The 16,152-nt window shown below is 43.0% G+C and overlaps 1 protein-coding gene across 2 annotated transcripts in view; it reads left to right on the forward strand.

Annotated features, from left to right (window-relative positions):
- The first annotated feature begins 1,941 nt into the window (after positions 1 to 1,941).
- fto (FTO alpha-ketoglutarate dependent dioxygenase) overlaps positions 1,942 to 16,152 on the forward strand; it is a 175,838-nt gene continuing 161,627 nt past the window's right edge. The window contains exon 1 of one of the 2 annotated variants that reach the window (XM_070555170.1): positions 1,942 to 2,207. In XM_070555170.1, the coding sequence (XP_070411271.1) occupies positions 2,130 to 2,207 (78 nt within the window). In that variant the 5' untranslated portion in view covers positions 1,942 to 2,129. The remainder of the gene's footprint in view (positions 2,208 to 16,152) is intronic. The other variant, XM_015952836.3, reaches the window with a different exon arrangement.

The following is a 16,152-nucleotide window of genomic DNA, read 5'->3' on the forward strand; positions in this document are numbered from 1 at the left end:
TGTAAAAGTTGTCCATCTTTCCAACAGAAAGATTTGCCTGGACCAATGTAACATGATAACAATGTAACGTGATTACGTAATTCTGTAAGGTTCATGTTCAGCCAATCAACTACTTAGACGTCATCGGCAGTCGACGGACACCGAGCCAATTTTGCACCCGAGCAGATCTTGTACCGACAGTGGAAACAAAACCCATTGCACACTTCTGCCAACTAGTGGTCAGTGTTTGAATTACACCAAAAGAAAAGAAAATACACAAATGTTTGCATGTGAATTCGTCCAAAAATTAGATACACGGCTTTTGAATATCGATATAATATTGCAGGAAAAAATATCACGGTATATTGCCATATCGATATTTTCTTACACCCCTACTTTATATCTCAGTAATGATCATCTGGCTAAGAAAGATTAAAAATACCAACAATCTTTAAAAAGTTATTTTAATTTAATATTTTTTCTTAGGATATTTTTGGGGTACATTAGCCAGAGGTGTGACCAAGTTACTGCTTTGCAAGTCACAACTCTTTCCAGTCAAGTCTTGAGACAAGTTCAAGTCAAAGATAACCAAGTCCAAGTCAAGTCCAAAGTCAATGATGTTGAAGTCCAAGTCAAGTCCAAGTCCTTAACTTTGAATTTTCAAGTCATAATCAAGTCATCTGTCCAACTTAAATTTCATGACAAAGATAATAAAAAAATTCCAGAAATAAAGCTTCTAAAAGCTTCATTTGCTCAAACAAGCAGAAAGTGCAACTGCATTTATTAGTACGACATCTAACCCAGAACAAAGAATGATTCATGATTTTTGTCCATGTCGTGCCACTTTTGTGCTAAAATATCAAATATGCTCAAGTCATCATCAAGTCAACAGATGCAATTTGATTCAAGTCGCAAGTCATTGGCGTTCAAGTAATTCTTTACAGATTGTATCAAGTCAAGTCAAAGGTCATTAAAATAATGACTTGAGTCCAAGTCATGTGACTCGAGTCCACACCTCTGACAGTAGCTACTGGACTCTTGACTCGACTCAAACTTACATGCCACCAAAGTACTTCACAGATACAGATAAAAACAAAACATATAAAATCAGCTAAAAACAAATATAACACAACAAAATAAAAACATTAGAAATGAGACTGAAGAAGCAACACCGTCCGTCAGTTACTCACACAGATTTAAAAGCCAGTTCATAAAAATGGGTCTTCATCTTTGATTTAACAAGTGCTACAGAAGAGGAATGCCAAATCTGTAATGGAAGCTCATTCCAAAGTTTTGGAGCTGCAGCTGAAAAGGCTCTGTCACCCTGCACCTTCAGCCGTGACCAAGGGACCACGCGCAAGGACAAGTCCTCTGAACGGAGTGCCCGAGAGGAAACATACTGTATAAACGCGCGTGTCTAGCTACAGACACACACACAAATTATTTCCAGTTATACAAATTTAACAAAAACATGTTCACCGTTCTTATTAATAACATTATAACTGAACTAAATCATTAAATGTTAAAGTGTGTTGGACAACTTCTGTTTTTTTTTATTATAACTTTATTTAGCACATTTTGAACATAGAATTGTAAGACATGGAACACATAAAGTATACCATTGTGGTATTACAATGGACATGAAAACGTAGACGTGCCACTTATTATTATTTTATTTTTATTTTTTTTATTATCATTAAATGCTTATTACAATTTCTCGTGAGACAACAACACATAATGGGAAACATACAAGGCATCTTTAGTAACAATAAAAGAAAAACAAATAAGAAACTTAAAGAGAGGCACTTATATCACAAAGTAAAAACATTGTTACAAGATTAAACATAGACAACTTCTGTTTGACTGCTGAACTTCTGTGCACCTTTGCGCCTGCGTAGTGCACAAGCTTGAACGTGGTTACGTCACGTCCGCCACCAGCCTTCTCCGACTGTGGGAGTTGTAGTTCCTCTCGCTAAACGTTTAGGATCTCCGCGGAGAACCGTTACAACTAAACTCTTAACGTTGCAGTTAGCGGCGACTTTCGTTGCAGTAAAACTCAGCGACCGTCCCTTTGTCATTCGCAGCGCGTCAGACGGAAAAACAGGGAGAAGGCGGTTGCTCGTGCACTACAACGACCAGCGTCGTCCGTCATGAACGCGAGGCAGTGTAAACACAACACCAGGAACATGAAAAGATCGGGTGACAGTGAGGGGGAGAAGAGAAGAAAGGTATTGATAGCGTTTTTCTCCGTTAGGCTTGGCATATTTCTAAGCCCTGCCGCTCGGTGAATGTCTAACGCTGCTTGTGCGATGCTGCTGGCCGCGTTTGGAAGGCTGGGAAGCCGCGAATGTCAGCGCATACCTCACCTTGCCTGTTTCCTTTATTGTGTTTTCCATTTTCCCCCCAGTCTGCCACAAAGGAAGAACATGACAGCTACATTAAAGCGTGTTTTTATCACTCAGACACGCGCCGCTTATAAAACCGGTCCCAGCAGGTCTGGGAGTGTCGTTAGAAAACACAACAGGCGGCATTTGTGCGAAGATCAATAAAACTAAATGTTTTTGCATTTTGGCTTTAATAATAAATCTCACATATGAAGACTATTTTAATGCGCGTTGATAGGAATAAAATGCAGTTATAAATGTTAATTACATCGTAGCAAACGCTCCAATTCAGCAGGAAAACAGTAAATAATGTGGTTTTTAGGATCAGGCGTGCTGTCAGCTGTTTCAGCTTTTACACTGCCTCCAGAGAAAGCATCGTTTAATGTCCAATCATGTCAAAAATAAAACCGTCTTCCCTAAAGCAGCAGCCTTTAAACCTGATAATGTGGGAGATTGAATACATTCAGAAGTAGTTCTCTGAGCTCCTGTTACCATGTGCAGACTTGTTAGTTTTGAAGTGATGCTGTTCTGTAGGCATCCTCTCCTCCCCCTGCCTTTCTGCTGTGGCACATGTGTTTGGATCATGTCAGACAGCGGTGAAACTATGTAGGACGTGGTTCCTCCCGTTTATGAAGCAGCCGTGGGACCAGATGAGAGAGAGCTCACTCCAGCTGGCCCTCAGGCAGCACAGACCTAACGGCTCAGCTTCTTCTCTCTTTAGGTAAATAAAAGGATGAGCAAAAGGGACTGAAACTGTAAAATGATTTAATGACTCTTGAGCAGCAGAGAAGGAGCTGAAGGCATATTTTGGACATTCTTCTGAGTATTTATGGTTGTATTGGAATTTGGTACAATATTTAGTAAATGCCCCTATTCTGAATGAATGCACTATAATTGGTGGACTTGTCATTCTGAAAAAGATGCTAGCTCTCTCAGAATAATTCCATTTAGATCAGTCAGATTGCCTAAAATATCTCCGATAAGGATTAATCAGGATTTTTTCCCAACCACATTCCTCCATCCTCATTTTAATATGTTGGACAGATCGTTACCAAAAAGCACTGTTCTCAAATAACTTCTTTTGTACGTTCTTGCTGTGTTTGTCTTCAAATTCTATTTTTGGTTCTTTTTTAAACACAGATAAGGTTTTTTCTTTACCTTGCTGACGTTTCGTTTGCAGCTGCAAACTTCCTCAGAGCTGACGCTGATGGTGGCGTCACTTCCTACTCCGTTTATCCGCGGGCAGCAGAGGACGTTGTCGCCCTCTGCTGCCCGCTCTCCCCTCTCCGATGATGCAGTCCCATGCACGATCCACTAAGTAAACTCCATCGTCCCTGTTCATGGTCCCACATCCACGTCTCCTTATCTCGATAGCTTCCTTTATCCATCTTTTGTATTTCTGTTGTTCGGTGGTTATGATCCTTGTGTTGTCCCAGTCCATTACATGGTTTTCTCTTGTGCAGTGATCTGTTACGGCTGACTTCTTTATTGTACTTTCTGCTTCTTCTTTAGCTGCTCTTGTGTGTCTTCGACTTGTTTCTGTCTCACACTCCTTTCTGTGTTCTATTGTTCGTGTGTTGAGTTGGCGTCCGGTTTCTCCTATGTATGTTTTATTGCAGAGTTTGCGTGGGATTTCGTAAACGACTCCACATTTAAGTCCAGCTGGTATCTTGTCTTGTGGGTGTACTAGTCTGTTTCTAACTGTTGTGTATGGTTTTGTTGGTGTGTTTATTGTTGCTGTTATTTTTTCTGTTATGCCTTTGATGTATGGTAGGGTTATCACTGGTTTTGGTTCTTGTCTTTCTGGGTTTCTGGTTCTTTGCTGTGTTTGTTTTTTTCTTTCTTTAGTTGTTTGTTGTTTTCCTTTGTTAATTGCCCATGTCGGGTATCCGCAGGTCTTTAAAGCCTGCTGTATGTGTTTGTCCTCTTGTTTATGGTATCTTTCTTCTGTTATCATGTTTGCTCGGTAGCGATGGGTACCGAATTCGGTACTTTTTAAGGTACAGACCGAATTCCACAGTACCGACTGAGCACCGATTCACATCATTTGAAACGGCGCCTCGTTTCGGTACCCGTCCTTCATAACGAGAACTTGCCTAGACAGCTGCGCATGCGCAACAGCGTTATGTCGTCGGTCGCTGCGAGCCAGTTGTAAACAGAGCAGCATGGTAGAAAGAACGCACGCTAAAGCTTGGGTCCACTTCACTAAATGTGATGGGTAACTGGGTGATGATGAAACCAGCGACAACGAGCTAAGTGAGACATCCTCATCTTAACCTGCTCCGGTAGGAAAATAAAATGTTTACAATAACGTTAGCTTGATATGTTAGCTTCCGTTCCACTAATAGTACGTTCGCTTTCTCCTCGGAACTCCAAATTTCCGGCTAGAAGAACGTGAACGCGCTCTAAAGTTTGGGTGAAGATGAAACCAGCGACAACGATCTAAGTGTGAGGCATCATCGTTTTAATCTGCTCCAGCAGCTAAATAAACTGTTTAAGATAACGTTAGCTCTTAAAATTAGCCTCCATTGCCACCATTGTTATCAGCTAATGGTGCGTTCGCTTTCTCCTCGGAAATTCTAAATTCCCAGTAGGAAAAATCAAATGAAAAAGGACGACTAAAGGAATGAAGATACACAGTAAATTTAGTTCACAGTAAAGATGTTTGCTTCAGTTTAATTATCAGCTTATAAAACTACAAGGACCATGTTAAAATACAAACAGTTGTATGTTATTTAGCGTGATATTTATCAAATATGGTTATAAATTGAGAAAAATATATATTTAATTATAAAAGAGAAATAAAATATTAAACACTCCAACTTATCGAAAATTTGTACAGTTAAGTACCGGTATCGATTCATAGGTACCGGGAATTAGTACCGAATCGATTCAAATGTCAAAGGTGCTCATCCGTATTGCTCGGTGATATAGTGTTCTGAGTACTGGCATTTTGTGTAAGGTGGGGTGTTCTGATGTCCATAATAGATATTGGTCTGTGTGTGTTGGTTTCCTGTATGTGTTTATGTTTAGGGTTCCGTCGGTCTGCCTGCTTATTTTCATATCCATAAATGCTATGCTGCCTTCTGTTTCAGACTCATAAGTGAACTTTATGCTGCCTGTGTCGTCAAGTGTTGTGTTAGTGTTTCTGTTTGTCCTTTTGGTATGATTTCCAGTATGTCGTCTACGTAGCGTTTCCATAATTAATCTTATTTTATCTTTATAATCATACCAAAAGGACAAACAGAAACACTAACACACATACATAGGAGAAACCGGACGCCAACTCAACACACGAACAATAGAACACAGAAAGGAGTGCGAGAAAGAGGCAAGTCGAAGACACACAAGAACAGCAAAACAAGAAGCAGAAAGCACAATAAAGAAGTCAGCCGCAACAGATCATTGCACAAGAGAAAACCATGTAATGGACTGGGACAACACAAGGATCATAAACACCGAACAACAGAAATACAAAAGATGGATAAAGGAAGCTATAGAGATAAGGCGAGGTGGATGTGGGACCATGAACAGAGACGATGGAGTTTACTCATTGGACCGCGCATGGGACTGCATCATCGGAGAGGGGAGAGCGGGCAGCAGAGGGCGACGACGTCCTCTGCTGCCCGCGGATAAACGGAGTAGGAAGTGATGCCACTATCAGCGTCAGCTCTGAGAATGTTTGCAGCCGCAAGCGAAACGTCTGCAAGGTAAAGAAAAAACCTTATCTGTGTTTAAAAAAGAACCAAAAATAGAACTCTAATTACATGCTTGCCTAATGCAAACCGATAACCAGACCATGGATAACATCCCTTCCACAATCACAATATCAGATAGAATGACATAACTTGTTGCAAGTATTTAAATTTTTACCCAAAATAGTGACTTTTTAGACTTTGCATTGTTGAAACACAACTCTTTAGTTTTAGTAACATAAACAATAATACTAAATGCAGAAGTAGGTGATTTAAACGTCTACTTTTATGGCTTACACGTGGATTCATGTAGCAGGATGCTGCTTCTAATCTTTAACTTTTGCTCACTGTCAAACACGAGACGCGCCATTAATGTTTTGGCTGTTTGCTACTTCAAACAGCACCATTAAGAGCAGAATGTGTGCAGTTATGTGGCCTTTAATGCATTTTAAAAACATGTTTTCTCATATAAATAAAAAATACTTTAAGCAAATAAATCGTCGTCGTCTTCCTCCGCTTATCCGGGTCCGGGTCGCGGGGGCAGCATCCCAACTAGGGAGCTCCAGACCGTCCTCTCCCCAGCCACCTCCACCAGCTCCTCCGGCAGGACCCCAAGGCGTTCCCGGACCAGATTGGAGATGTAACCTCTCCAACGTGTCCTGGGTCGACCCGGGGGCCTCCTGCCGGCAGGACATGCCCGAAACACCTCCCCAGGGAGGCGTCCAGGAGGCATCCTGACCAGATGCCCAAACCACCTCAACTGACTTCTTTCGATCCGGAGGAGCAGCGGTTCTACTCCGAGTCCCTCCCGAATGTCCGAGCTCCTCACCCTATCTCTAAGGCTGAGCCCGGCCACCCTACGGAGGAAACTCATTTCGACCGCTTGTATCCGCGATCTCGTTCTTCCGGTCATTACTCAAAGCTCATGACCATAGGTGAGGATTGGGACGTAGATTGACCGGTAAATCGAGAGCCTGGCTTTCTGGCTCAGCTCCCTCTTCACCACGACAGATCAGCTCAGCGTCTGCATCGCTGCAGACGCCGGACCAATCCACCTGTCGATCTCCCGATCCCTCCTACCCTCACTCGTGATCTACCCTCACTCGTGAACAAGACCCCGGGATACTAAAACTCCTCCACTTGAGGTAGGACCTCTCTCCCGACCCGGAGTTGGCAAGCCACCCTTTTCCGGTCGATAATCAATCAATCAATCAATCTATCAATCAATCAATCAATCAATCTATCTATCTATCTATCTATCTATCTATCTATCTATCTATCTATCTATCTATCTATCTATCTATCTATCTATCTATCTATCTATCTATCTATCTATCTATCTATCTATCTATCTATCTATCTATCTATCTATCTATCTATCTATCTATCTATCATTTTCCTGCAGATGCGTCCATTAAGCCCCTCCCACTTCCATTAACATTCAGCTTGCCTTTAATGAATTGAAAACATTTCATTATGTTTTATCTATAATGTCATCACAGGATGAGTTTCCACTTATGTTTAGTCAAGTGTGAAACAGCCCTGACCCTGTCCCTTAACCCGATGTGTTTTGATGCTAATGCACCATGTTGATGCTCTTTGATGCTAGCTCGCCATTTGGGCAGTGATGACAAGTATGGAGAGCTGTGTTGCAACAGGATGTGTGTGTGTGTGTGTGTGTGTGTGTGTGTGTGTGTGTGTGTGTGTGTGTGTGTGTGTGTGTGTGTGTGTGTGTGAGGCTAAGTAATGATCGCACAGGGTCACCAGATGTTATGAGGTGCTGGGCTCAGCCCAGCCCATTGCTTGGATCAGCCTCATTGGGTTGCTCTAGTTGTGGCACCTAGTGCAAGCTGTTTGGGGTATTTAATTTCTAAACACTCATTAAAATGGTTTGTGTTTCCCTTGGTGGTCCTGTTAAATTAACAGCTATTGAGGTAAAAGCTTATTATGTAGCCACACATCCAGACATGGTTAATCAATTCTCCCCCACAAAATGTAAGCTGATGAATTAGTGTAAAGAAAACGATTTATGGCAACTAATGCCAATGTCCTGTCATGTCAAGCCTGGTGTTTTAGCAAGAGGGGGATGTCAGATTTAGCACATTCAGCAGCTTCGCTCCCTGGTGGCCATCTTTTCTCCCTCTAAACCCAAGCTACACACTGCTAGCTCTATTAATGAGCCTGTAATGGAGAAATAGTGTTAGGTCCTGACATAAAACACGGGTCTGTATACCTGAGGCTGGGCAGCACACAAAACTCCTACAGAGCTAGATTTACACCTGGACTCTGTGGAGAATGGTGGAAATAGGAATATTTGGCAAAAGGCTCTCAGCGCTCCATCAGACCCCCGCTGGTTGAGCTATGCTAAAGCCAGAGCTCAGAAAAATACGGCCGTGGCAGATAATGATACTATTACACTAATGGAGTTGGCAAATGAAGGAGAACCCAGATGCCCTGCTTTATTACCGGAGGGGGTCATTTCCTCGCTGCATTCCTAATGGTCTGAGCACACAGTATTGATCAGGCTATCATGCTGCTAATCCTCTACAGAATTACTTATCGCCGGCTAGGTGTCGATCCACCTCATGCCCTGTGCTGGCCTTGCTGCTGGGCGGCTGCTGCTTGTCCAGCAGGGACCCACTGGGCCACTCAGCCAGTCGTGATTTAGGGCCGAGCAGGGATGGCGTCTGGGAGGTCTTCAGCAGTGGGCTGGTTAGTTCATTGTGTAAAAAAAGGAGGCAAATGAACCTAACAGCTTTCCGTTAATTAAGAAGCAGGCAATGACGCGGTTCCTCCATCTTTATGGCCCCACTGGCCTCTGTGGAGGCGGGGAAGCTGTGGGGTTGGATTTTGCCCTCCTGTGTTGTTCTGTAAACAACAACAGGCAGCTTTTCTACCAATATCAGCAGCAGGATGTTGTGACAAATACTGTTTAGGTTACTCCATGCTCCCGATGTGCACCTGAATGTGAAAAGAGGCCGTTTCACTAAAGTCCTGTATGTTTTACTGGTGAACTTCCCATTAAAAAAGTGGAGATATTCAAATTCAAATTAAAAAAACTTTAACTTTATTTGAAATTATTTACAGTATTCATCATTTGAACATGCCTAGGAACGGTGTGCGTCAAATGAATGAAAGGGGCAGCACTGTTTGCCCAGGGCTTGTGACTTGTCCTATTACTGGTCTCTTTACTGGGCCCTTGTGTGCATCACCATCCCCGAGACGTGACATGCGGCGTCCCGGCATCAGCAGCCCTCTTTAGTCACCTCTGGCCTTGGCTAATCAAAGAGTTTACCTTAAGGGTGAATTTAGCATTGTGAGTGAACGTTGGTCCATGAGCCATAAAGAGGTATTTATATATTTCCATCTGGAGCAACCTGTCGTAGCTAGGGAAACGAGCTATTGATCCAGATATTTAGTCATTTCTCTCCACGCGTGCCATCGATATTGCATAAACATCAACAGAGGCGTCCATGTGAGAGTTGACCTAAGCCCTGGCCTCCATCTTTTGCTCCCATTGGAGCTCAATGATATACTATTATGAAAAGTAAAATCAATGAATGAATATGAAGTTTTGTGTGTAATATAATGCTGGCCTAAGGCCCAGGGTCCGTGATTGATCGGCTGGTTGTGACTTGAAGGCGACTGATTAGTCTGCCATGAAGCTTTTCATCTACATGTCTTTACCTTTCTTGCTTGTTTGATCTTTGCTCATATATTTGGACTGACGTTTCGCCACATCGGCTCGGATAATCAGGCGTTACTGAAGTCTGGCCATAAGTGGTCAGTGGTCATGTGGATTCAGAGCTTCACAGGGAGCAAAAAGGTTCAACTATTTGTCATTAGATGAGTGGTCGTGGCATTTTTATAGATACTTAGAGAAAGGCACGTGCAGATTTGCAAAAATAAAAATGTTTATTTTGCATTTCAGTGTCGGTGGTCCATGCTTTCATCCTCAGTTCGAATGTTGCAACATGCTTCTGTCGGGGTCTGCCATCCTCTCTCCATCACCTACAGTCGATCCAAAATACAAACCAACTTCACGTGTAACTAACACAATCAAATACGAGCACATCACTCATTCATTGGCTCCGATTCTCAGAACTGGTGCATTTGCATTTGTCATCATAGTAAATCAGATGCGAATAATGGTTCTAAAAACTCTGGAGATCCAGACGTGACAGAGCGTAGCTGCGCCAAAGCTCGGGGATGCTCCACCTGAGCATGCCAGGCAGGCTCCAGCACTGTTGTCCTTTTAAACTTGTTCAAAATCGCAGTTTTTATTCACCGGCTTTTAGCACAGTTTGAGATGCTGTTTTATACTTTTACATTTAAACCTTTACAGTGTTTTTTATTCATCAAACGTTTTGTTTTTGCTGTTGTGTTTCTGACATAGACCCTCTTTTTGTTCTCCTATGACAGCAGACACAAGGCTCGACCAAAATACTAACCACTGTCTCATAAAGACCTGTAAAAGTTCCTGACAGCCTAGGTGCTTCATGGCCCCAGCCAGCACTTCACATTAATGTTTGAGGCATTAGCCACAGATGTCAGTGTTTATAGACAAACAAGGCATCAACACGGGTCGAGCTAACGGGCTGACCAGAATGGCCGTCAGGTTCAATGAGGTTACATCAAATGCGACCTGCCCAAGTAGGGTTCATCTGTCATGCATGTGTCCTGTCACGATAGAGTCATAGAATAATCAGTTCAATCAATAGCTGGTGCTGGCTCATTGGACTGGTACTGAATAAACATGGAATGACCCTCTCACCTCAAACAAGAAGGCTAAGGCCTCCAGGGGGTTCATTAGCGACTCAAGGCTATGATTCAAGTGAGTGGTTAGTTCTCTTTTTTCCTTTGGTATTGTGGCATTGATACTCTCTCTCTCTCTCTGTGTGTGTGTGTGTGTGTGTGTGTGTGTGTGTGTGTGTGTGTGTGTGTGTGTGTGTTTGTTGATCTTTACTGTGTGGTGAAACTGGAAAAACTAGAATCTGGTGCAGAAGTCCATTTATGTCAGTAATCCAGCTCAGACCGAGAGACCACCTAAAGGCTCAGGAACCCTCTGCAGGTGTTCTGGATTCATCAGCTGATTATTGTGTGACACTTTTGAATCTAGAATACTGAACTTTCTCACAATATTCTGATCGTCTGAGATGTTTTCATCAGCTGTAAGCAATAATCATCACAGTTATAACAAATAAAGGCTGAAACATCTGGATTTTTTAAGAATTTGTCTGTCTCATAGATTAGGTTCAGCTTTTAAGTTGAATTACAGAAATAAATGAACTTTTGTGCTATATTCTTATTTTTCAAGTTTCACCTGTACACTGAAAAAACAAACTTGTAGGATTTACTTAATTCAGTTATGGAAAGTGGTTGCACACAATTGTTTTGCTTTAGTTGCAAGTAAAATGTTTAAGTTGAATTAACATTAGTTTTTCATTTTAAATAAACATGGATATTCTGTGTTAATACAAATTGATAGAAACATGTTGTCATTAAGTAATTTGAGCTCTTCAAACATTTTCGTATACGAGTTTGTCTTGAAGATTTAATTTTTGTTTTAGATGACATATACGTTGAAAATATTTACAAGTGCTAAATTAAAGTGGCCCCCATTTGAAATGTTAAGTTTGAGAAATCCTAGAAAAATAAGTTGATAATCTCTGCTACCCAGAATGCATTCTGAGTGCTTTTTCTGTTGCCAATTCCAGTAATATATCAGTGAAGCCAATAAACATGTTTCCACCTTGTTGTGACACCTGCAGATTTTTTTTATTGCTGTTTATTTGTGAAACACGTTTTCCCTTGAGATGCCTTATACCTCTCTAATAAATGTAAGTACCTACTGGTAACATCTGGTTTCAATGGAGAGTCCAAATCTCCACATTCACAAGAGCTGCTGGAGACCCGGTTCACAAGATGCTGTAAATGGTAATAGTTAATTAGTACATCATAAGGCCTTTTGCATTAATGTGAGCAGTGAAAGTGTGCTAAAATGTCTGCCACAAGACTAGCGTCCTTCAGCCAGAGGACGAGTTTAGCATCGTGATTAGTGAGGTGGTTAATGCTGAAATGCACGAGATTCTTTCTGTTTTTGGTGATGATTACATTTATGTGTTGAACATTATAAAGAAGATAAATAAAGAAATGTGGCTAAAAGCCGTACAGATATGTTCTCCCATCAGCACAGGCTTTGGGAAACTGCTTCCACGTGAATGCATGCCCACACCGTCGTTCAGAGTTCAGTTGGAGTTCTGTTTATCCTGAATTAGTTTTCTTGGGAGTTTTGTTGCTGAGCTTATTCCAGGATGTACTCTGTTCCCAGTCTTGGAGAAGTGTCTGCTTACTTGAGCCGGTCTGTTTATGTCTCAGTGATTCCTGCTCTGAGCCTCGTGTGTTTTTCTTCATCATTCTAACTTTTCCTTGCATATGCGAAAGAGCCAATGACAGCTTGACTGGCATGCTGTCAGATAGGTGATGCCTTTCCAGTGGTGGAGCATCAGCCCTTTCCTGAGTGCTTGTATGCGTGAGTGTGTGTAGAAAAAGTGGGGGTATTGTCAGGACGTGACCGGCACACTTTGCATGTTCTTCTCGAGACAGGTGCTCCTGGGCGAGCACTGGTGCATGACAGTTGCCTTTCATTGCTGTCTTCTCTACACTTAACCCCTGACCAGTCTCCCCCCTTCTTCCTTTGGCTCCTCATCTTCGTCTCTCCTTTCCTCCCTCCCCATTTTCCTCCACGTCTGACCTCTCCTACCAGCACTTCCCTCGGCCGTCCTGAGTGATGGACTGGGAAAGCTAGTAGGCGGCTTGTGCTTCGTATGTGCTGGTGGTGAAGTGCGGCAGGCTTGTCACAAGTCTAACTCTGTCAGGCCTTGGAAATTCAGCTGTCCAGACCAAAATGCACAAAAACACACTTATTTCCAGACATGCTTACACCCGCACCATAACTTTTTGTTCAGCAGTCCGTAATTCCTTCTACTGGTGCTGTCAAGCACTTGATCAAACGTGCATAAAGAAAAGAGCCCCTTGGCTGATTCCCATCCTCTCCTTTCCTATCATAATGTAGGCAGATTTTCCCTCCTCGCCTGTTTCTTCAGCTCTGTTTATTCAGATGAGCCTGTCTGGGGGGCAGCGGGTCACATCCACTTGCCTGGCTAAAATGGTTCTGAATTGAGGGCTGTCTCCGATGAGATGCAGAGAGAAAACACGCAAGCAGGGGTTAGGAAGGGCTGCGGAGCGGTCATGTCAGGGCTGTTTTGGGGCTGTCTTTGTGTGTGTGAATGCCTTGGCAGGGGTAGAGGTTAGGGAGTTTGGGGGTTCACTTGTCAACCCCAGTGTCATGCTTGCCCTGGCCCTGTTATGTAGAGGGCATCCACTGTCATTTGTTTCAGGACTATCTGAAGAGGAGTGAGCTGCAGAAGCATAGAAAGTAGTCAGCATACTGTGAGCTCTCAGGTGTCTTGACGTACCAGATAGTCATTTAAAAGTGCAAAGTCCAACACTACGCAAAATAGTCCCATCTCCACCGCCCATCTCGTTTTATGACACAGAAGTCAGGATGTTTCAGGAGACTTAGTATGAGCAGTGGCCTTGTACCCAGGGCCCGAAATTAACACTCGCCACTCGCCAAATGCGAGTAAATTGCTCCATTTGGCGAGTAAATGTTTGAGCTCTACCTGCCACCTGGCGAGTAAATGTTTGCACCAAATGAGTTATGTTTATCAGTCATCTTCCATGGATTTCTGATCCTCCTCCCGCCTGCATGCAACGTACACAAACATACGCGAAACGTGAACGCCGCATCCAACGTCATTTCCACCTATCCCATTCAATCAGTTTATCAAGTTAGCAGTTAGCTTCGTGTTAAAACTAGCGGTGAAATGTGGCGGTTTTTAACTGGAGTCAGCCAGCCTTCCAAAAGAAAACTCGTCGAACTGGAAGAAAAACCACCAGGACCAGTGGCAACCAGAAGATTTTGTGAAAAGTGGCGAACTGGAGATGGCGGAGTCGTGAGACAATGGCTACATTATGATGGCCACGTAGCGTTGCTGCCTTTCACAGACAACTGGCCCTCGGCATTCTTCAAATATCCAAAAAATGCCCGTACTTCCGACTTTGTCTTCTTTGAGGGATAATAAATGTCCCGAGTGCTGCCGTCTCCTCCTTTGGCCATTATTTCAGCTTTAGCTTAAAGAAAGTTTTGGTCGTAAACAACAAAGTGCGCATGTGCCGCCGGCATCTTGCAGATGATACGGTGGCTGGTAAGGGTTACCGCGCCTACACCGCAGCCACGGTAATCCACTGAGATAATATATTTATATTTTTTTAAACAAGACGGTTATTATTATTGTCAACTTTTTTACCGGGGTTTACCGCTACACCGGTTACCGTGACAACCCTAGCCCTGACACACTTTCAGATATTCTCATGGTGCAGCTGTGTTCTCCAGAGATCAAGGACTAGGACCCAAATGAGGCTGTAATGCTTTGGCACAAAGACGGTGTCGGAAGCAGGAGGCCAGACTTCATGGACAGAGAAAACAAGGAGTCTGACTAGATTTCAATGAAAGAGTTCATAAAAACATCTCTAAAAATAAATAAATAGTAAAAATGACAAGAGTTGTTTTCCTTATTAATTGATGTTTTAATTATTTTGTCACTCTGTTTGGAATCAACATAATATAGAATAACATGCTTTAGGTAGATCTAAATCATTTAGAATTTTGGCCGGTAAAAAATATGCTCGGCCGGTAGATTTTCATCATCTACCGTCCAACTTGGCCGGTGAGTAAAAAATTTAATTTCGGACCCTGCTTGTGCCTCCTTCACTTTTTGCTCAAAGTCCTTTTGCAATTGTTTTGTTTCACAAAGTCGAGGCTAGTTGGCCTTTTGTTGTTGCTCTTGAGCCTCGTGTTAGTCATAGCGGGATTAAAGTCAAACTTGAGACCAGTTTTACAGATATGCACCTCTGCCTTTTCCTTCACAAGTTCAACGTTTTTGAAGTTCATCCCAGGATGTGTGACTTGAATGCGTTTATCAGTGCAGGTTCATGTGTGTGCATGCTTCATCTGACGTGCATCTCCCACATTTCCCCCACCACAAGGAATAAGCAAATGGTTAAGGCTCCTTAAATGTGTTGTTGGGTTGTCAGCAAAGACAGGAGCACCACGCACGCCGTGAGCTTAATCCAACAACAGCCTGTCTGCCCGCACTCTGCAGCCACTATCGGTGAGCGAGCGGACCCCTCCGTCGCACCATTGTCACTTATACGGGGCATTGTCACGTATGAGATGGACTCATGTAAATGCAGTGACAGGCTAGTGTCTCGGCTGACTGACAGCACAGAGGGATTGGGGTAATCTGAGTGACTGATTTGAGGCATGCGGTGGCTCAGCTGTCCCCATAACTCATGAGAAATAGACAGCTTGAGCAGAGTTATCTGTGTTTGTAAGTCCTTCTGCTGTGCTGGGATGACAATAGGGATTAGTGCCAAGGTTCTTGAAACTGTTTTATTTTTTTATTTTATTTTAGGGAGGGGGAAGCGGGAGCCTTATCGGCGTCTCGGCAGGATGCTGCCGCAGCCGGCTTTTCTTGACTGTCAATTAAAGAGAGGATCATTAACTTCAAGGGTATAAATGTTCTAACACTGGTATTACGTTGGGAAGCTAAGTCGCTGACAGATGTTCCAACTTTAATTCTCTACTTGTGTTTTTGTCCTTTAATTAATTTATGTATCACTATTTGGGTTTTAAATATTTCCCCCCGTCTGCTCTTTGTTAGGCTGTAATCTTAGTTACCACGGTATTCCAAAAGACGGTCGGGCCTTGTCACTCGCCGGTGTTTCTCATACGGTTCAGTCCGCTAATGCATTCAATATCATCCAAACTGAAAGGTAAACAGTATCTAATGGTGCATGTGCTCCTGCACTGCCTCAGTGCAGCCCGAAGGCGTTGGGCGGATGGAGCACGACGTCCGCTCCCCTCGTTCCTCTGGCTTTTCAAGGAGACCCAGCCACCTAGAACGATGCTCGATATAAAAACAAAGTGAGCACGGCTCGTACCTCCGTACATGCGTGGTTCTTTGGGA

This window comes from Nothobranchius furzeri, chromosome 9, assembly GCF_043380555.1.
Source record: "Nothobranchius furzeri strain GRZ-AD chromosome 9, NfurGRZ-RIMD1, whole genome shotgun sequence".
Classification (NCBI taxonomy): Eukaryota; Metazoa; Chordata; class Actinopteri; order Cyprinodontiformes; family Nothobranchiidae; genus Nothobranchius; species Nothobranchius furzeri.